We start from the raw sequence: 20,070 nt of genomic DNA, 5'->3' as shown, positions 1-20,070 counted from the left end.
AAATTACCTTATTAATATTTATGTGATAGTTAATAACTACATATTTCAAATCATGTATTACTATTTTACTTAATTGCTGTTAAAAACAAATATCCTGCTAAATTCTTAATTTTTTAACTAAACCAGGTTAATAATGATTTGTTATATTAAAGATTTAAATAAAATAAAATTATCATATAAATATAAACAATGTAATGGTAACAATTGTATAAATAAACAAGAAATCTACATTAATTATACTAAAACTTCAGCCCCATGTCATTCATATGTGTGATAACTTTAAGAATAATATGTTCCTTATGTATGTTTTCCCAAAATAACATACGATTATAAAATGGATTTCTTCCTTTTGTTAAATCTGAGCTTATACTCAAAAAATTTAGTCTTTTTTCATTCTCTACAGAATCCCAAGTGATCTGTAAAAGTTCATCATTATCTGTAGGTGTAGGATTTCTGAAACAACACCATTATTTTTTAATTATTGTAAAATATACATACATATTGTATTCAAAATTAAAACATCATTTAATCATATACCTAGGTAACACTATGTACACTTATGATCGTCAAAAAAAAAAGAACTGTATATGAAATGCTTCTAGCTTTACATTTAGTGCTAATTTTATGCTTTCTTCAAGAGATTGTTGTTGCAAGCCAGTTTGGTATATGATATGCATATTTAAGGTGTTGGAATCGTATACGTGGCCCACCATAGCAACTTTTGTTTACTAATTCTAAACTAGCCACTTATTTTGAACGAATCCATTCAATATGATATGGATCTGTGGTCTGAAAATAAATAGTTATTATATTTACATACCCATATTTTGCAAAATTTGTCCACATTTTGACACATCTATCCCTTGTGGTGAGTGAAACACAACTTCCTTTGTAAAAAGAGCCATCTGATGATTTTATTCGAAATAAAAAGGGAAGCTCTGCAGCATGTCCAATAGTATTAAAAAATTCTAATTCTTTAGGCACCAACCATTCCCCAGCGTAATTGAGAACATAATAGTAGATAGGGCACTCAGGCGAAACTTTGCTATGTATTCGTATTGTTTTGTCCAAGTAATAATGAAAATAGTAATCTGTGAGAAACTGTAAGTATTGTTTTTGGGTTTGTTCATTAACTTTTTCTACCCCAACAAAGTAGAATGATAATATTTGTTGGCCAATTTTTCTTAGACTGTCACTGTTTACACTTGCTAATGATTTAGGAACCAGATGTTTGACATCTTCATTATATTTATTATAATCCTTATAAAATTCGTCTGTTATATATTGTAGCACCTTAGCTTCCACATTGTTGGTACCAATCATCATTGGAACTTTATTAAACTTACCAGAATTAAGTATTGTAGCTGGACTTCTGCTCATAAATGTTGGTTGACCTTCAAATTCATTTTCTACAGAAGGCTTGAATGGTGAATCAAATACATCATTCTCTTCTCGGTATTTATCAAAAAGGAAAGTGCTATAGGTTTTCATAATGTTGTAGCCTGATAACTTTCTCATTTCTTCAACAACTTCATATTTGTCTGTTTTCTTTATACCCAGATGTTTTGCTAACGTCATGGCAGTTTCAACTGGATTCTTAGCTAGAGACCATTCATTAAGGGCACTAGAACTTTGAACAATGGCTTTATGAAACAGACCACACGCCAAGGGAGATAATGTCATAAGATGTACAATTGCACCTCCTGTACCACTACCAAATGCAGTAACATTGTTAGGATCACCACCAAAGTTACTAATATTAGCTTGAACCCACTTAAATGCTAAAATAATATCCTTTAATCCAACATTTCCTGGTGCAGAAAAATCGTTTATTGACAGAAATCCAAACGGTCCCAATCTAAATCCACATCTTACAAAAACTACTCCCTGATTATTTAAATGAGTTGGGTCAAGAATAGAATCTATATAAACAACAAAGTTGCAGCTTCCAATCCAAAACATGACAGGAAGTGGTTTGTCAGGTTTAATGTTTGGGGAGGATACTTCAATATAAAGACAATCTTCAGAACCAAACACCTCTTGATTGACATAGATTGAAAATGGTAATGGTGCATCTTTAGTGCAATCTAGTATATTTTTCCAAGGCTTTAGACATTTCGGAGGCTGAAATAAAGAAGGATAAAGCACTTATTACGTACTACTAGTATATAATGGTTTGTTTATCTTGCAAAATGTGTTACACTTAACCTTCAACCTTATGATAACATTATCTGCTTGTCTTCCAATTATATATAAAAAATAATTAAATATTACCTTAAACCTTAGATTTCCAACAGGCGATTCCGCATAAGGTATACTTTTGAATTTGTAATATGTCCCTTCATCTCTTTTATCAATGTATCCACAAATCAATCCATTTTGAGTCTGGACTATACATTTTTCATGCTTGGATTCCATTCCTATAGAGTAATTAGGAAATGTTTACAATTTTCGTGGTGGAAAAAACCCACAAAAAATAACAGTTTTGATCCAATACATTAATGAAATTACATACAAAATATATTGTGAACTTTTTATTAATATTAAACAAGTATTTCATTTAAATAAAAAATAAATTTTACGATCTCTGTGATTGTTAGAGTTATGTTTTTCTAACATTGGTTTAAAATTGATGCATATTATAACTTACCACCTACTTGAGTAATTTGATCCTCATTTAATTTTTTCTGAGGTTTAGTATTCCAGTATCACCATCAAAATCCATATCAGCGTAAATCTTATCTGTTTGTACCTATAGCGTGATGTTGCAACTGGTACGTTAATTTTACTTATTTTCATAACCACAAACCACAGTTATTAATTGATATTCTATGTTTTTCGAATATATTAAATGCATTCAAGCCAAATTATGAAATAAATACTTAGGTACTGTTTTTTTTAGTTAGAAATTATTATTTTGATTTAATGCTGCCAGCATCTAGGAATCGTAGTTTCCTAATTAAATACATTTAAAGTATTACTTATTGTAAAACAAAAGATGTTAAAAGTAAAGAAGAAATAATAGGTATACTTATGATGGTGACGCTGATAGTAACGCCATTGCCCCGAAATATATTATTTCACGTTGCGTCCCAACGAGAATACATGTAATAAATGAGTAGATTGTAGAAATCGCGTGTCTGCAAAAAAAGTACACAAAAGGGCCTGATCGACGGACGAGTAAGACCGCGGTTTTATGGCTCGTCGGTGAAGCTCGCCGGTGTATCATTGCAAAACCACGGTTTTAAATACCGCCGAGCCTGGCTCGCGGCTCATCGTCGTGCTATATTTTTTACTCGGCTCGCCATGCAAAACCGCGTGTCGATCACGGCCGGCGAGCCGAGCCGTCAGTCGTCACTCGTCAGTCGTCACTTTACGGCGACAGCGCTAGAGGACGGATGTGCGCCAGAAGAGCTGTGTACCTACCTACATGCTGCTGTGAGCATGAGCTGTGTCGCATTACAGTGTCTTGTTTTTGTATTAAAGGTGTCACTAAAGATAACAACTCGTACGATTCCTCGGACATTCTCAGATAATTTTTGTAATCAAGTGGCTCTGCTGCCAATTCTTGAATTAAATGGGTATGTGACAAAGCTTGCCTTTTTTCAATCCAACTTTAGGGCGTTTTCTTTTTTTTTTATAACTGCGCAATATCCTATGGCGAGATAACACAAGGCTTCAGACTCGGAACAATACATGTTTGCGACTGTTTTGCTTGCTAATCGATCAGCACCAACGAGCCGCGAGCCAGGTTCGTCGGTATTTAAAACCACGGTCTTACTCGCCCGTCGATCATAGGCTTAAGAAATTGTTCAACTCAACAGAAAAACAGCAAAGAATTTGTGATAGTCCATTGCCCATGCTCGCTATAATTTTATCAAAATAACCAATTATACACTACTATTTTTATTTTCAAATGAATTTATAGAAAGAACCATAAATCACAATACACATCAAATGTAATTTTTAAATTCTCGAATATAGTATTTCTTCAACAGATCCGGATTCATAATAATGGTAGGGGAGCCCAAGAGGGGATTTCGGGATTTACTAAAGCGCGGCAGATTAATATATAGGGGGATACCTTGTACCCGGTTAAGTACCTCCACAAAATATGAGGCCCATATATAAGGCCGCCCGTGAAGGAGACAGGATCAGATTAGTAAAAAAAAATTGACCATCAGAAATTCCCGAGCGCGTCAGATTAAGGTAGGGTGAGTTAATTACATCCTAAAAAGTGTATATTCCACTAATCTGACAATTTGAGAGTGACGGAAAAAAAGGGGAGGGCAACAAAGTTGTAAAAAAAAACCGTCATCTCGACATTCTCGAGCGTAGCTAATTTTTTTTTTATTTTGAAGGAAATAATTCAAGAATAATGAAAAATATATAATCTGACGATTTCCGCAAGCCGAAATAACAAAAAATCGTCGATTAAGTTAAATGCGTGCAGCTGCGTGATGCCTACATTTCCTTTAACCGATCGGAATCTACTAAACGGCGTTCTAAATATTTCCCTCAAAATTACATTTCCTGTGAATTTGATCCGATTCGGACCGATAGATTTTGAGAAATTTTGAAAAATCTAAAAAAAATAAGAAATATTTTTTTTAAAGTGGTTTCTTTATTGATCAACTTCAAAAACTAATCCGCCTTTGAGCTTGAAAAACCACGTCGATCACCACCAAGCTCGTCAAAAGCGGTTGATTAGTTCGAGAGATATCGTGAACGAAAGAAACCTGAAAAAGTGTTTTTTCGGGATTACTCCGAAATTTGTGGTTCTATCACTTAAAATTGCAAAATTACTTATGATGATGATAAAATTGCGTCGAATGCCGCCAACCGCGTGAAAATTGCTTGATCCATTCAAAAGTTATTGCGGTTTGAAAATTCCAAAAATAGTGTTCTATGAAAATTCTATCAGACTTTCGAGCTGGGAGAGCTCAAATGCATAGACATGTTATTTCTTTGAACTCAGCGAGCTCAAAATATCAATTTTAAGCGCCCAGGAATGGAAGTAGCGGGAAGTTGCAGGGATGGCCCTTTCGGTGAATCGTTTTTCTAAAATTTTTTTGTCAGATCAGGCGAATCCCTCTAGATAATCGTCAGATTATGAGACAGTACGTTTAGAACAAAAAGATGAACCACATATATCTTAATCTGACGCGCTTGAGTATTTCAAAATTGCGTTTTTTTTTTTGCATATTATGAAAATGGCCGTGGGTTTGCGTCCCATCGAAATCGTCAGATTAGTGAATGAGAGCTTTTTTTTTGGTACACTTAACACTCCCTTAGAAAATCTGACGCGCTCGATAAATTTTTTTTTTTCATTTTCAACCCTTAAATACAACCACCCGCATCATGCAAACGATCAGATTAACATACGTACATTATTAAAAATACGTAGGGCATAGATGCTATCAATATCTGACGCGCTCGAGGATGTCCATGCATCAGTTTTTTTTTACATATTTAACTATCTATAGCCGCTTCCCCCACCGATGAAAAGGAATTTATCATATAACATTTTTTTCTTCTTTTTATCTAAGCTTTGCATCCCAATAGGTCTCTACGACGCTCGAGTAAATCCCCATTTAGCATCGTGGGCTCCCCTACCATAATGAATAGTAATAGCATCATCGCAAAATCTTATTTTATATACAATATTCTATTTTAACTCCTTAACATCATGATCTAGCATAGTTTTAAACGCAGTTGTGCTTATCACGTTAGCAAAGAACTTTCTAATAGACGTACATTTTTCGGCGAATCCAACTTTTGTTTTAGATGCTGAAAGTACCTAGTTAATGTTACATGAAAATATTTTGGTACATAATATTAATATAAGTACGGAAATCAACAAGTAATAAATAAACGTTAATATTGTGTGTAGAGTGTGGCATACTTGTAACTAACTGTATTCGGAAAACATATTTTCGAAATTTTCCATAACTGTTTTTGCAATTCTTAAACCTTCGTCTTCTCTGTTTTGGACAAAAACGATTTAGAAATGGAAAACAGGATTTTTCGGGTTTCTCTACGTAAATGAGGACTATTTAACGAAAAGTATAGTTTATGCTTAGGACTTAATATAATATTATTACACTAGTCTAATTATTTTCCAGACACTAATTCATATAAGGTGAGTAGGGGGAAGATTGAACGGTTTATTGATGAGATGAGCAGAGTTGTGTTTGAACCTCTAGTACAACAATAATTATTAACTTTACTTTTTTACTTGTACTTATGGCTTTGATTAGTATAGAGCAAAAACTATACTTTTCTATCATATCAATAACATGTTGTTAAATCTGTTCCAAAGTAGAGAAAATAAGTAAATAAAAAAATAAAGAAAAATAAAATAGGTTAAAGATGAAAATGTGACGGGGAAAGATTGAATTCTTTTCTAAAGTCGTTTAAATTAATGTGAGATGTCGTCAACGGTTTTAAGTCCATTGCTTTTAGTGACTTGAAAACTCACATCTGACTTAATTGAAAAAATACCTTTATTTAACAAAGATACAGGTAATTGTTTGTTTCGTATATATTGAAACTCAAACCTTTTGCCGTCTCAGTTTTCCACGAATCCCATCATATAATTTGGGGGAAATATTTTTTTTAATTAGACTAACGGCCGTTAAAATAGTGATATTTTATTTGCCTATGCCACGTTCGAGAGGATGGTGTTCCCTTCTTTTGGAATAATATACGGGTCAGTATGTTTATTTCTGCAATGTTCAAGTGATTTTCTTCAGAGAAAGTCCATGACGTATACAGAATTTAGTGAACCATTCTGGTGCTGGAACATCGATATCCCATTTTTCAAAAAAATTAAGGCTATTAATTGCTGCTCCAAATGTCAAAACCTTTCTTTTTACTTTTTGGATAGCTTCGGCTACATCGCCTTGAATATAAGATGTTTCACGTAAAGATTTGCGGACGTAGTTACAGAATAAAACATTCGTAATTATTGAATAATTAGGTATTTATAATTACCCTTTACATTCATAAAATATTTTTTAGGTACTAATAGTGCCATTGTCTGATAGCTTTTTATTTAATTGCAAAAGTAATATAAGTATTATTTTAAGTAAAAATTTTGATACTTATATAAGATATTTAAAATCGAGTTTTAATTTATTTAATTTTTACTAATCTTTGCATATGCGATAATGTATACATAATCCCATGGAAATATCAACTAGTACGTTGCCAATTTATTTCCTGTTACCAGTTGAAGTTTGAGAATAACTGAATTTTTGTAAGACACTTGGGAACGGAGTAAGATCGAAACTTTTGTATATTTATCTTAACTTTATAGTAATTTTTTTGGGTAAAGATGGAAAGTTGAGATACTTCCTAAATAACTAAAAATAGCCGTATTTTGATGTGATTTCGTAACTATAAATAGTCGCACCTATCTTGTAATTAAAGTTACAGCACACGGGGTAAGATTAAATCACTTGAAGATTTTACGAAAAAATCACGACGCAGAAATTATTCAAATTTACGCACACCACGCACTCTGGGCAGCTAATTTTGAATATAGTTTGGAACGTTAGAAACTCGCGGTTTTAATAAAAATACCAGCCTTGCGATTCTATAACTCACTTTACGAAACTCTCACAGTTGTTTTCGCAGCGGCAGTCGCGCTCTAATCAGTCGTGAAGCAGTCATTTTACGATTTGGCATTCTGATAAACAATAAACTAAAAGCTCCCTCAGCTTGTCAAGACGTAATGTGAAATTGCTTAACAGAATAACATGAGATTCCAAAAATAGATGGGAGCGTTTTTAGTGCGAGGTGAACTCACGGATTAACAGAATCGCACGGCAGCACTCAAAAAAAAATAGTTAAAGGAGTTAGAGGATTTTTGTCTTACCCCATTTTTTATCTTGCCCCCACTTACCTTATAAATTTAATTTAAACCTCGTTTTGGTACTTTGGGAAAACCGACAATTACCTCGTTAATATTTATGCGATAGTTAATAACTACATATTTAAAATTATGTATTACTACAAAATTTATTGCTGATGAAAACAAATATTCTGATAAATTCTTAATTTTTTAACTAAACCAGGTTAATAATGACTTGTAATGTTAAAGATAAATTAAATTATCATATAATTATAAACAATGTAATGATAACAATTCTTTAAATAAAAAATAAATCTACACTTATACTAAAACTTCAGCCCCATGTCATTCATATGTGTAATAACTTTAAGAATAATATGTTCCTTATGTATGTTTTCCCAAAATAACATACGATTATAAAATGGATTTCTTCCTTTTGTTAAGTCTGAGCTTATACTCAAAAAATTTAGCCTTTTTTCATTCTCTACAGAATCCCAAGTGATCTGTAAAAGTTCATCGTTATCTGTAGGAGTAGGATTTCTGAAACAACATAAATATACAATATTATTTGAGAATGAATTTTATGCTTTCTTTATAAGAGATTGTTGTTGTAAATATTTAAGGTGTTGGTATGCTATTCATGGCCCACCATAGCAACTTTTGTTTACTAATTCTAAACTAACCCCTTATTCTGAATTATTGAATCCATTAAATATGATATGGATCCCTGGTCTGAAAATAAATATTTATTATATTTACATACCCATATTTTGCAAAATTTGTCCACATTTTGACACATCTATCCCTTGTGGTGAGTGAAACACAACTTCCTTTGTAAAAAGAGCCATCTGACGATTTTATTCGAAATAAAAATGGAAGCTCTGCAGTATGTCCAATAGTATTAAAAAATTCTAATTCTTTAGGCACCAGCCACTCCCCAGCGTAATTGAGAACATAATAGTAGATAGGGCACTCAGGGGAAACTTTGCTATGTATTCGTATTGTTTTGTCCAAGTAATAATGAAAATAGTAATCTGTGAGAAACTGTAAGTATTGTTTTTGGGTTTGTTCATTAACTTTTTCTACCCCGACAAAGTAGAATGATAATATTTGTTGGCCAATTTTTGTTAGACTGTCACTGTTTACACTTGCTAATGATTTAGGAACCAGATGTTTGACATCCTCATTGTATTTATTATAATCCTTATAAAAACCTTCTTTTATATATTGTAGCACCTTAGCTTCCACATTGTTAGTACCAATCATCATCGGAACTTTATTAAACTTACCAGAATTAAGTATTTTAGCTGGACTTTTGCTTATAAATGTTGGTTGACCTTCAAACTCATTTTCTATAGAAGGCTTGAATGGTGAATCAAATACATCATTCTCTACTCGGTATTTATCAAAAAAGAAAGTGCTATAGGTTTTCATAATGTTGTAGCCTGATAACTTTCTCATTTCTTCAACGACTTCAAATTTGTCTGTTTTCTTTATACCCAGAAGTTTTGCTAAGGTCATGGCAGTTTCAACTGGATTCTTAGCTAGAGACCATCCATTAAGGGCACTAGAACTTTGAACAATGGCTTTATGAAACAAGCCACCTGCCAAGGGAGATAATGTCATAAGATGTACAATCGTACCTCCTGTACCACTTCCAAATGCAGTTACATTGTTAGGATCACCACCAAAGTTACTTATGTTAGCTTGAACCCACTTAAATGCTAAAATAATATCCTTTAATCCAACATTTCCTGGTGCAGAAAAATCGTTTATTGACAAAAATCCAAAGGGTCCCAATCTAAATCCACATCTTACGAAAACTACTCCCTGATTATTTAAATGAGTTGGGTCAAGAATAGAATCTATATAAAAAACAAAGTTGCAGCTTCCAATCCAAAACATGACAGGAAGTGGTTTGTCAGGTTTAATGTTTGGGGATGATACTTCAATATAAAGACAATCTTCAGAACCAAATACATCTAGATTAACAAAGAGTGATAGTGGTAATGGTGCATCTTTTGTGCAATCTAGTATATTTTTCCAAGGTTTTAGACATTTGGGAGGCTGAAATAAAGAAGAATATAGCACGAATTATATATGTCACCGGTACAAATGGTTTGTTTATCTTGTAAAATGTGTTCCTTCACCTTTAACCATATGATAATATTATCTCTTTGACTTCGAATTTACTAAATATAAAAAAAGGGTTGGGTTTTGAAATACGTCGCCTGAATTAGATGATACTGATTATATAGGTGTCTTGGGAAACCTTGATTGGAGCCTCTCCAAGTTATTTTGGCTGCCGGAGTTATATAATTATATATGTCTATAATTTAATAAATATTTGTGTATTGTATTGACATTCGTTAAACGAAACGTACATTTTATACTTTTCTCTTAGTTATTATAATATTCCAAGCATCGTGTATTTCGAAATATGTGAAACGAAACACAAACCGCTAAGTATTTTTGTAGATTTTGCCGCCGGTGCTGCGGATGCTTGAATAAAATGCTTGATAAAAATAACTCTATCCCTGCTCCACCCCATCCCTCCATTCGGGAGACGTATTTCTAAATCGTTCACAAAAAAATGTAATATTACCATAAACCTAAGATTTCCAACAGGTGGTTCCGCATAAGGGATACTTTTGAATTTGTAATATGTCCCTTCATCTCTTTTATCAATGTATCCACAAATACATCCATTTTGAGTCTGGACTATACATTTTTCATGCTTGGATTCTATTCCTATAGAGCAATTAGGAAATGTTTAAAATTTTCGTGAAGGTAAAAGCCCATAAAAAAACAACAAAGTTTTGATCCAATAAATTAATAAAAGGATTTAAGTATATTATGAACTTTTTATTAATATTAAACAAGTATTTAATTTAAATAAAAATGTTTATAAATTTTATTTACAGTATTATTTTATTGTTTAGATATAGAATGGTAATTTGTCATGTCATGGTTTAAAATTGTCATGAATATATAACTTACCATCTTCTTGAGTACTTTGATCCTCATTTAATTTTTTCTGAGAATTTAGGATTCTAGTATCACTCTCAAAATCCATATTAGCGTAACTCTTATCTGTATGTAGTATGAAGTTGGTACCGTTATTTCAATTATTTTCATAACCACAGTTATTAATTGATACTCTATGTTTTTATTTTATTTGAAATGCCATGCATCCAAGCCAAAATATTAAACAATTACTGAACATTTTTTTGGTTTGACTTTGTAATCATTTATCATTATTCTGATTTAATGCTGCCAGCTTCTAAGAATCGTTATTTCCTAATTAAATACATTTAAAGTGTTATTGAGAAAACAAAAGACGTTAAAAATAAAGAAGAAAGTGACGCCATTGCCCAGAAATATATTTTTTCACGTCACGTCCCGACGCCGGGAATACATATAATACATGAGTGAAAATCGCAAGTCTGTGAAAAGAGTACATTAAGAAATTGTCCAACGCAACAGAAAGACAGCAAAGGATTTGGCAAATAACATATTGAACGGAGTTTTTGACTACTTTGACTACGTATATCGTAAGCATGATAGCTGTCGTAGTCCATGCTTTATTGAAAGAAATTAACAACAGATGGTGGAAAAAACATTTTAAAATATGGCATCGTTGAGCTTTTCAAAGTCAAGTCAATATTCAAAAAGTCAAGTCACATATTTTAAATGATTTGGACAATGTCTTCTGAATTTACAAAACTTAGTAAATGTAAATTCGGATTTGAGGGGTATGTAATAATTTATTACCCAACTTTATTTTAAAGTTCAGTATATTGCAACACTTAATGTTTACAAATAAAGACAAGATCACCCACCACGTTGTTATGTAATTCATATGTACAGTATACATTGATTATATAGACCAATCAGTCATCAAATATACTATGATTATGTTTTATAATAAGAATATTATACATATAGTGGTGCTCTTGGCCCATTGTTAATTGATATTCAATATAGATCCCGGGTAAATAATATGGCTGGAGTCTCGAAGTGCAGACGTCGTTTTGTAGGATTTTCCTGCTAAAAGTACTCGTACATACGAACTTTTCTGCATCACGCAAACTCTGGCTAAATGATGAGCTAAAAGATTTAATATATCTACTTTGTTTTTATACGTAGATATATACAATTATTGAATTGATCTAGATTACTTTCAAGAAGTGTATGTTTCATCATTTAAATTTCTGTAATACGATAATAAAATTTATATATGCACGTGTTTACGTTTTGTTTCGGCTTCGTAGGCTGCTTGCCTGCTTTATATACATACTACATACCTAACTATCACATCCCCTGGAATTGTGGAATATACTTGTGGGAAAAGGTGAAAGGTGAAGACTATCTAATCAATAAATTGTTTTATATCAGCGTAATTGAGTGCGGCAATTCCACACCGCAAAAAATATTTTATTTCACAAAATTTCTAAAAAATATATAATATTTTATTTTATAAAGTATCGCATCGTATGGTATCTTTATTTGTCTACTGTGTTTGTTTTCTTTCATCAAAATAACCAATTATGAATGTAATATTTTTTTTTAATTTTAAAAATCTTGGCTACACTACAATTTTTATTTTCAAATAAATTTATAGAAAGAACCACAAAGCACAAAACTCATCAAATGTAACTTTTAAAGCTATTTTTCACATTCATATAGGGTCTGATTCGCGAAAATAGAAATCCTTTAGCAGATCCGGATTCATTATTGCATCATCGCAAAATCTTAATTTATTTACAATATCCTTTTTTAACTCCTTTACATCATGATCTAGCATAGTTTTAAACGCAGTTGTGCTTATCATGTTAGCGAAGAACTTTCTATTGGTCGTAAACTTTTCGGCGACTCCAACTGTGGTTTTTGATGGTGAATTTATAAAAACCTGAACATTATCTACAAAAAAGCTATGACAGACATTATTTTTAAAATAATTTGGTAGATATTAATATAAATACGGTAATCAACAAATAAAGAACCGTTAAGTTTATGCGTAGAAATATTTTTATAAAAACTTACTTCTGATGTGGCATACTGGTATCTGCGCATTCGGAAAACATATTTTGGAAATTTTCCATAACTGTTTCGGCGATTTTAAAACCTTCGTCCTGTCTGGTTTGGACAAAAAAATTGTAGAAATGGAAAACATTGGACTTTTCGGCTTTCTCTACGTAAATGAGGAATTAACGAAAAGTGTATACTCAGGACTTAACATAACTTAGTATAATAAGTTACTTACTTATCTTTTAAACTTGAATCGCATTGTATTACTGTTAATTTAAAAAAAATCATACACAATTGTGTTAATACACATCGCATATCGGACACGCACCTATCGCTCGATGCTATTATATAGAGGTATAAATATTGTGCACACAAAATTAAATATAAACTTTTATGACTAATAAAAAAAAATATAATATATAAATACAATCCTATATTATATTGTAAAAAACATGACTCTTTTATTTCAATAATAAATTACATTTCAGATAAAATGCAACAGTACTTTTGGACATAAATCATTATAAAAATTTATTACATCATTTCTGGAAAATCAAAAACAAGAAATTTGGCTATGTTTGGTGTTTCTTCTACAGATCTTTTATTCCTTTTTACACACTGTGGCCTTCCTTTGACACTGTGATCCTTGTAATAGCCCATGTTGCAAATACAGAAGTTAGGTGCTGAACATACACCATTCAGACAGCCGCCAGCACAATGAGGTATGCATCTGCAGGAAGTAAGTAAGAAAAAAATATAAGTTAAATTTAATCTTAACACGTAAAAATATGAGTAGTGAGCCGATACTAGACAGATTGTCGACAGCTAACATATCTTTTTATCACAGCGTAAAAACTATTTGACAGACAGCGACGGAAAGGTATTCAAATTACTGCAATTAATTAAATGAATAAGTAAACATAATTGTACCTCGACTCGGTGGGGTCACTTTTATCCAGTAAGAAGCCTTTGTTGCATTGACATCTATTTCCCTCTACACAGAATCCATTAACACATGGCTGCAAGCAATCCGGTTCATATTCTTGGTTATACTGCTGAATATCAGGATACAATTGTTGGCCTTGTACGCCCGTGTTAACCTGGTTTCCGGAAAGCCCTGAACTAGGGGGATAGGCGTGGTTTTGGTTACCATATCCTTGGTTGCCTTGGCCAGTGCTCTGGGACTCAGGTTGATGTTGATTAGGGTGTCCTGACTGACTGGGATATCCGGGGTATTGGCTAGGATATCCGGGCTGTCCGGGTTGGCCATTAGGACCAGGTTGGCTTGGATATCCTCGTTGTCCAGGCTGACCGGCTTGTCCTGGATATCCAGTTTGTCCTGACTGACCTGACTGCCCTGGATAACCTGTTTGTCCTGGCTGACCTGACTGCCCTGGATAACCCGATTGGCCCGGTTGCCCCGGATATCCTGATTGTTGTCCGGGATAAGGACCTGAGTAATTCCCCGGTTGGGTGTTGTTACCAGCGTAAACTTGATTACCAGGATAAAGTGGAATGTTAGGTGAGGGTCGGAAGGTCGGCGATATTAATGGGGTGGTAGTTTCAGGGTATTCGCATTTACCCGGTGCGACACATTTGCCATTAGGTGCACAATTCCTAAAAAAGAAAGGCAGAGAAATCAAATCCAAGTTGCATTTAGATATAGTTAAGAATTATAGGGACAAGGTCTTAATATATACGCAATATTGAACTGTTAGGTGATCATATGAACTTTTTGCTTTATGTATTTATTTATATTAATTTGGACTTATAGGATTACGCTATGGTGACTATATACGTACTGATGGCATTGAGGCACGCAAACAGATTGTGGGTTTCTCTCGTACCCATGTTTGCATCGGCACTCATTAGGCGCCACACAATCACCGTTTTCACATTTTTCACACACAGGCTTGCAGTTTCCAGTTGGTGTTGAATGATACCCTTTCTTACAGTCACAGGTATTCGGTGCGGTGCAATTTCCTGAAGCATATAACCTCTTTTAACCATGGTTAATGTTATTTTGAATTTAGTACGCGGCCGTCAGGGTTTGGTGTTCAACTGGTGATGTAATATATGGTCAATCATGTATGAATAGAGGTACGATTGCCAGAACCTATAATTCTTTCTGATTAACAGTAGAATGATTAATAAACCAATAAAACACGTTAATGTTCATGTTTCCTGCTCTATTAGAGGGCGATAAATAAGGTAAAACAGCTAGTCTAGTTTCGCAGAATTTTAGTACATTTTAAGGTTCCGTTTAAATACTATCAAAAACATACCAATTCCTCCACAACTTTCTTTACAAGAAGGGAAACAATATTTGCTCTCAGAGTCTAAAGCAAACCCTTCCTTGCATAAGCATTCTCCTCCAGCGCATTGACCATTCTGACAACCAATGGGACAAGTTGGGATGCAGAAACCCGCGAGATTTTTCACGTGATCCGGGAAACAACTGCATGTATCTGGAGCTGTGCATAGAGCATTCACACACTCCTGTGTACAAACTGGATCACAAATCCAGAAGTTATGGATATTTCTTATGTAGCCTTGACAACATGATCGTATACGACTAAGTTCTGGGCGTGACTGAAATGGAATAGAGATTAAAGTAGCTTGTAAAGTATTGTGTATAAAGAGAAAAAAAAAAAAAAATTTTTTGTCTCTTTCTTATTCCTTTGAAAAATCGAAAATTATCTTAAAGGAATCATGAAGATATATGTACAAAAATTAATTCATCAAAATATTTACTATAAAAATTATTTTTCGGTGTACTAGTTACAATATCAATTAATGGTTTAAATTAGTCAAGTAAAATATTTGTATTTTATTTATTCTTTGTTGTAATATAAAAATATTTGTAACTGAACATGTATTAATAATTAATAATTAGTAATCTAATAATAATTAATATTTTATCGGTATTTTTAAACCAGCAATTAAACATAAAGAAATCAGTTTTAGAAACATTAATATGTATTTCTTTACTGACGAGTCATAAGTGTAAATTATGTTACCTATATGATTAAATGATTTTTTACTTCTACTTTACTTTAAATGTTGTTTTTATTTAAGTATTATCTTTGTGTACTTACACCGTTTCCAGCAGGAATATGAGCCTGATTGTGGACTAAACTGGCAGTACTGAAATAATTAAAATAATGATTAAATAATTCAAAGTCATTCAAGCAATCTCATCGCATAACTTCAATAGCGATTTAAAACGGATTACATTAGGTTTTTAATTAGAAATAAGCAAGCAATCTAGCAATTGGCTAGCATTAGTCTAGCACAGGGGTCTCCAAACTTTCCAGCCTTAGGGCCATACTGAATACTCCAGTAAGTTCCGAGGGCCAAAACCATATGTCATTATGCTTGTTATAAGTTATGTTTTTATCACAAAAACAATAACAATAAGCCTACAACGATGTTATGAGTAGTTAGCCAATGACCATATCAATGTAGATGTCATATTAATAATTATTCAACATAAAATTAGAATAAAAGGAGTTTTCAAGTATGCTAGCTCTCCGTGGGCCAGACAAAATCTGTTCGTAGGCCAGATGTGGCCCTCAGGCCGTAGTTTGGAGACCCCTGGTCTAGCAGAATAAAATGACGTCATCTTGAAATTTTCACTGAAATTCGCAATAGGCTTGAACTCTGTATTAGCGTTGTAAGCTTGCATGCGTCAATAGGTTAATAAGCAAATTTAATGAATGAAAAAGTGTTTTTGGTGCACACGCCAATGCTAAATTTTTAATAACTCTAACCAAAGAATACTGTCTTCTTCTTTATTTTTTAGCTCTAGCACGGTTTGTGCATTAGCCAGCGTCAAGTAATAAAGAATGTTCTGTCTGAAGATATTTCAACGCTTTGATTTTGTTATATTTATCTAAAGTGAACTTATCAACCTATTTGTTGAGTTCTTGTTGTTGTTGTTGAACTTTTTAGATTGCAAAATAAAGAAACCTTCGCTAATACAAACGGCAACACGGTATGTAGGATGAATATTGCATTTGTGTGGTTATATACTTACGGTACTTCTATATAACAAACACCTATATCATAGTTGACGTGCATTTGTGTTCTGTTTTGAGAGCTAAAACCTCCTTGTGTTGAGTTACCGTGAAAGCTAAAAATAAGAAAACAGTTACCCTCTAAGCAAACATATTTGCTATATTTTTTGTAAAAAATAATATAGTGTTATTGAACTAAAACTTCTCAGTTCTAAGTTTGCATATTCTCAATCAGTTCCAATAAAACAGCGTTCCAAACCATCTATATCTATATATGTATATACACATATATATAATAAATCTGCCAAGTTGTGATAACGGTATGGTGAAATGAGACACACGACTTAGAACCTTTTAGAGGTAGACGGTTGAATCGCTGCAATTTCATTGATTCAGTTTATTGGTTATGGAAAAACGTATTGTTGATTGGTCTAATTCGTTTTAAAACTTGGATTAATGTTCTCGTCACACGCATAACTTAAACTTTGAATACCGGCAATATGCAAGTTCGAACGAAGCGCTGATGTCGCAACCTTGGAATCACAAAGCCGGCTTTGTGATGGGGATCGCTTTCGGTATTGCTATTGGCTATTAGACAGACAGTTATAGAGTAAGGGCGCTGTTCTCGATTCTAAGTATGGGACTAAAAATATTACAGACCTCCTTTAGTTTCAAATAAACAATATTTTTAATATATCCCATATTTGAATGATTCATAGTAATTTAAAACATACTTCGGTAGCTTAGCTCCAGGATTGTATTCACGATAATATCCACCTTGGTGACCACCTTTGACTGACTTCACATACTGGGCATTAGCTGCGTACACGCAGACCAGGGCTATGAAAATAGCTAATATCCGACACATGATCAGATATTAACCTCGCTGTGGATTTAAAATATATTTTTCTACACACATTACGCAAATATGATTCTATAAGTGAACAACTCAAGGTTCTTATATTAATTTTAAACACAGAATGATTATAATACACACTTAAATTTGTAAACTATACACAATAACAATGTATAACTGGTAAAGTTTGAAAATACTTTTTCTACCGCCAAAACAATCAGAAATATTTAAAGAACAAAGCAAACAACAGACTTAATTATGAATATTTGAATAAGCAACTTATCAAATAGTTACGGTACTTTACTGTCAAATATTTACTGAAGTCATCGGCATGTAAACTTATTAATTATCATCTTTATTCTATGTGTACAATGTATCTATATATAAATAAAATTTACACTTTTTTATAGCACGAAAAAAGATGTTTAAAGCATACTGGTTTGAAATAAGGAATCTCACAATTTATAATGCCACGAAACCTTCATATATTTGAAGGTCAGATATTATTGAATTAAGGCTAAAACTTACCCAATAGTATAGACCTTTCTCGTATTTCTATAGATTGGACTAAGGAAAATAGCTGTAATAAATACAATTTTATCAACTACTCAGTTAAACCAATACAAAAACACTAAGAACTGTGTGCTGGTTATGGATGATTTGTGTTCGGAGATTCATATGATTCCGTACGTATTTAACCTGTTTTTGAATGAATTTTATCAGAGTTAGGAAAACAGTAAGGAGTGTCAATACAACATCTTTCACCCTCATAGCAAAATTTTATATATTAGAATTATTTTAAAAACTTATTTATTAAAGTTCTTATCCAATTGGTTTTAATAGTCAAACATTATTGTCATAGAGTTAAAATTGAGACCGGACATTTTGTCAATTCTTAATATTACTTTTAAACGACATTTTGGTTTAACGTTTCTTTCCTAGATCTAATTAGAGTAGCAAGCGTTATCATTATGAAATCATTGATTAACCGATCAGCTGATAATGTAAAAGATGAAATATAAATTCATATTTATATACCTGTGAATTAATCGTTAATAAGATAATATACATAAGATTCCAATTAAATAAGTCTGTTTAAGTTTAATAAAGGTTTTTATGAATAGAAGTGATCCCTATTTCTCGCTATAATGCTGTCATCGAGCGATGAGATAATTCAACCTCGTTGTGCAACTTCTGAATTATCCATAATATATTTTATATGTATTTATTTATATACGTACACCACATCATGTATAATTCATTTTCTACAGTCTTAGTTACAATCTATTTCTTCTAAAACATAGGACAATTACACTATATACATAGTTTATATATACTGTGGTGGAAACATAAACTATTTACAATACTATATACTTATTAACATTATTACTATACGTATAAGTAATTATATTAGTAGTTTGAATTACTATCGTAAACTTTTTATCCTTTATACTAAACTAGGTTTCGGCGGAATTATTGACTAATAAAAATATATGTATGTTTAAATGTTTTAGAGACGGGCCGTAGTAGTATAAGTAGTATGAGTTTGAGAACGAAGTCCTATAATTGGAGCTTGTTCAGACAAATTTCAAATATTACATCTTTTGTCAAGGCAGCTAAGTTCGTCTTTCGAGTTTAAAATAATCTTGCTCCCGAGGTGGACTCTCGATTTTTTATAATCATCATGAAAAAATAAGTAAGTGCAACTCATTAGGTAGTACTCTTATTGCGTTTAGTCTTTGATTAAGTTCGCGCGCGGATTATTCTATGACAACCAGTAACATTTTATTAAATGTTTCTGATGGCGTAGCGTAACTATACCATCTGGGGCCCGTGGCAAATTCTTTTGTTGGGGCCGTATCAGTAAAAATCGTCACGTTGTACTCAATTTAATTTTAATAAACTTTGAAAGTTTCAGCGTACTCAATTACACGTTGTATAAGTCCCACTAATGGCCATAGGACTCCTCTCTAGGCGAGAGGGAATGGTCTGTAGTCCCCACGCTAGCCCAATGCTTATTGGAGACTTCACATTCATCCATTGAATCCATAATGGTCAGGGGCCGTCTTGGGTCGGGGGCCCGTGGCATTTTGCCAGCCCTGCCACCCTATTGTTACGCCATTGTGGCTCTCTTTAAATAAATAAATGTGATGCAAATTTAACGACCCTTGTTGTTTGGAGTAATGTTTGTGAATAGTGTGTTCCTTTGATGCAATTTATTTTTGATTTGTTGATATTTTTTAGCAAAAAAAGCTATAGCTCAGTTTAATAACAATATTATTTATGCAGCATATAACAATTGTGTA

At 32.7% G+C, this 20,070-nt stretch overlaps 3 protein-coding genes and 1 long non-coding RNA gene across 8 annotated transcripts; all 4 read right to left on the bottom strand.

Annotated features, from left to right (window-relative positions):
* Positions 1-172: 172 nt before the first annotated feature.
* On the bottom strand, positions 173-3,037 carry LOC125063555 (juvenile hormone esterase-like). 2 transcript variants are annotated; one of them, XM_047670058.1, is made up of 4 exons: positions 2,658-3,037; positions 2,275-2,420; positions 821-2,124; positions 173-453 (listed from the first exon to the last, which is right to left on the bottom strand). In XM_047670058.1, the coding sequence occupies exons 2-4, from the start codon at positions 2,416-2,418 to the stop codon at positions 240-242; spliced, it is 1,662 nt and encodes a 553-aa protein (XP_047526014.1). In that variant the 5' UTR covers positions 2,419-2,420; positions 2,658-3,037; the 3' UTR covers positions 173-239. The 2 variants fall into 2 exon arrangements, with proteins under 2 accessions (XP_047526014.1, XP_047526013.1); XM_047670057.1 differs by having other exon boundaries at positions 2,651-3,036.
* Positions 3,038-8,125: 5,088 nt separating this feature from the next.
* On the bottom strand, positions 8,126-11,123 carry LOC125063550 (juvenile hormone esterase-like). 2 transcript variants are annotated; one of them, XM_047670046.1, is made up of 4 exons: positions 10,859-11,123; positions 10,464-10,609; positions 8,622-9,925; positions 8,126-8,398 (listed from the first exon to the last, which is right to left on the bottom strand). In XM_047670046.1, the coding sequence occupies exons 1-4, from the start codon at positions 10,932-10,934 to the stop codon at positions 8,185-8,187; spliced, it is 1,740 nt and encodes a 579-aa protein (XP_047526002.1). In that variant the 5' UTR covers positions 10,935-11,123; the 3' UTR covers positions 8,126-8,184. The 2 variants fall into 2 exon arrangements, with proteins under 2 accessions (XP_047526002.1, XP_047526003.1); XM_047670047.1 differs by having other exon boundaries at positions 10,862-11,123.
* Positions 11,124-12,818: 1,695 nt separating this feature from the next.
* On the bottom strand, positions 12,819-13,168 carry LOC125063552. Its single transcript, XR_007119532.1, has 2 exons — positions 13,125-13,168; positions 12,819-12,997 (listed from the first exon to the last, which is right to left on the bottom strand). It is a non-coding gene; the product is annotated as an uncharacterized LOC125063552 (long non-coding RNA).
* Positions 13,169-13,307: 139 nt separating this feature from the next.
* Positions 13,308-18,444, bottom strand: LOC125063551 (fibrillin-1-like). 3 transcript variants are annotated; one of them, XM_047670051.1, is made up of 9 exons: positions 18,293-18,444; positions 17,643-17,794; positions 16,929-17,024; positions 15,988-16,036; positions 15,175-15,481; positions 14,692-14,872; positions 14,317-14,506; positions 13,820-14,253; positions 13,308-13,619 (listed from the first exon to the last, which is right to left on the bottom strand). In XM_047670051.1, the coding sequence occupies exons 2-9, from the start codon at positions 17,774-17,776 to the stop codon at positions 13,424-13,426; spliced, it is 1,587 nt and encodes a 528-aa protein (XP_047526007.1). In that variant the 5' UTR covers positions 17,777-17,794; positions 18,293-18,444; the 3' UTR covers positions 13,308-13,423. The 3 variants fall into 3 exon arrangements, with proteins under 3 accessions (XP_047526007.1, XP_047526004.1, XP_047526006.1); XM_047670048.1 differs by having other exon boundaries at positions 13,820-14,506; XM_047670050.1 differs by lacking the exons at positions 17,643-17,794; positions 18,293-18,444 and adding an exon at positions 17,314-17,398 and having other exon boundaries at positions 13,820-14,506; positions 16,929-17,046.
* Between the last annotated feature and the right edge of the window lie 1,626 nt (positions 18,445-20,070).

This window comes from Pieris napi, chromosome 3, assembly GCF_905475465.1.
Source record: "Pieris napi chromosome 3, ilPieNapi1.2, whole genome shotgun sequence".
NCBI classification, from domain to species: domain Eukaryota; kingdom Metazoa; phylum Arthropoda; class Insecta; order Lepidoptera; family Pieridae; genus Pieris; species Pieris napi.
This window is presented reverse-complemented; position numbering and strand designations above follow the sequence as displayed.

What these genes read in the sequence shown, in the direction of transcription:
- LOC125063555 (XM_047670058.1), bottom strand. Translation starts at nt 2,418, where the DNA reads ATGGAATCCAAGCATGAAAAATGTATAGTCCAGACTCAAAATGGATTG. An exon ending in TTGGAAATCTAAGGTTTAAG is followed by an intron (nt 2,125 to 2,274) that starts GTAATATTTAAT and finishes TCTTTATTTCAG; the next exon opens with CCTCCGAAATGTCTAAAGCC. An exon ending in ACAAATTTTGCAAAATATGG is followed by an intron (nt 454 to 820) that starts GTATGTAAATAT and finishes GTGTTGTTTCAG; the next exon opens with AAATCCTACACCTACAGATA.
- LOC125063550 (XM_047670046.1), bottom strand. Translation starts at nt 10,934, where the DNA reads ATGGATTTTGAGAGTGATACTAGAATCCTAAATTCTCAGAAAAAATTA. An exon ending in TCAAAGTACTCAAGAAGATG is followed by an intron (nt 10,610 to 10,858) that starts GTAAGTTATATA and finishes ATTGCTCTATAG; the next exon opens with GAATAGAATCCAAGCATGAA. An exon ending in TTGGAAATCTTAGGTTTATG is followed by an intron (nt 9,926 to 10,463) that starts GTAATATTACAT and finishes TCTTTATTTCAG; the next exon opens with CCTCCCAAATGTCTAAAACC.
- LOC125063551 (XM_047670048.1), bottom strand. Translation starts at nt 17,776, where the DNA reads ATGTGTCGGATATTAGCTATTTTCATAGCCCTGGTCTGCGTGTACGCA. An exon ending in AGAAAGTTGTGGAGGAATTG is followed by an intron (nt 14,873 to 15,174) that starts GTATGTTTTTGA and finishes TATATGCTTCAG; the next exon opens with GAAATTGCACCGCACCGAAT. An exon ending in TGCGTGCCTCAATGCCATCA is followed by an intron (nt 14,507 to 14,691) that starts GTACGTATATAG and finishes TTTCTTTTTTAG; the next exon opens with GAATTGTGCACCTAATGGCA.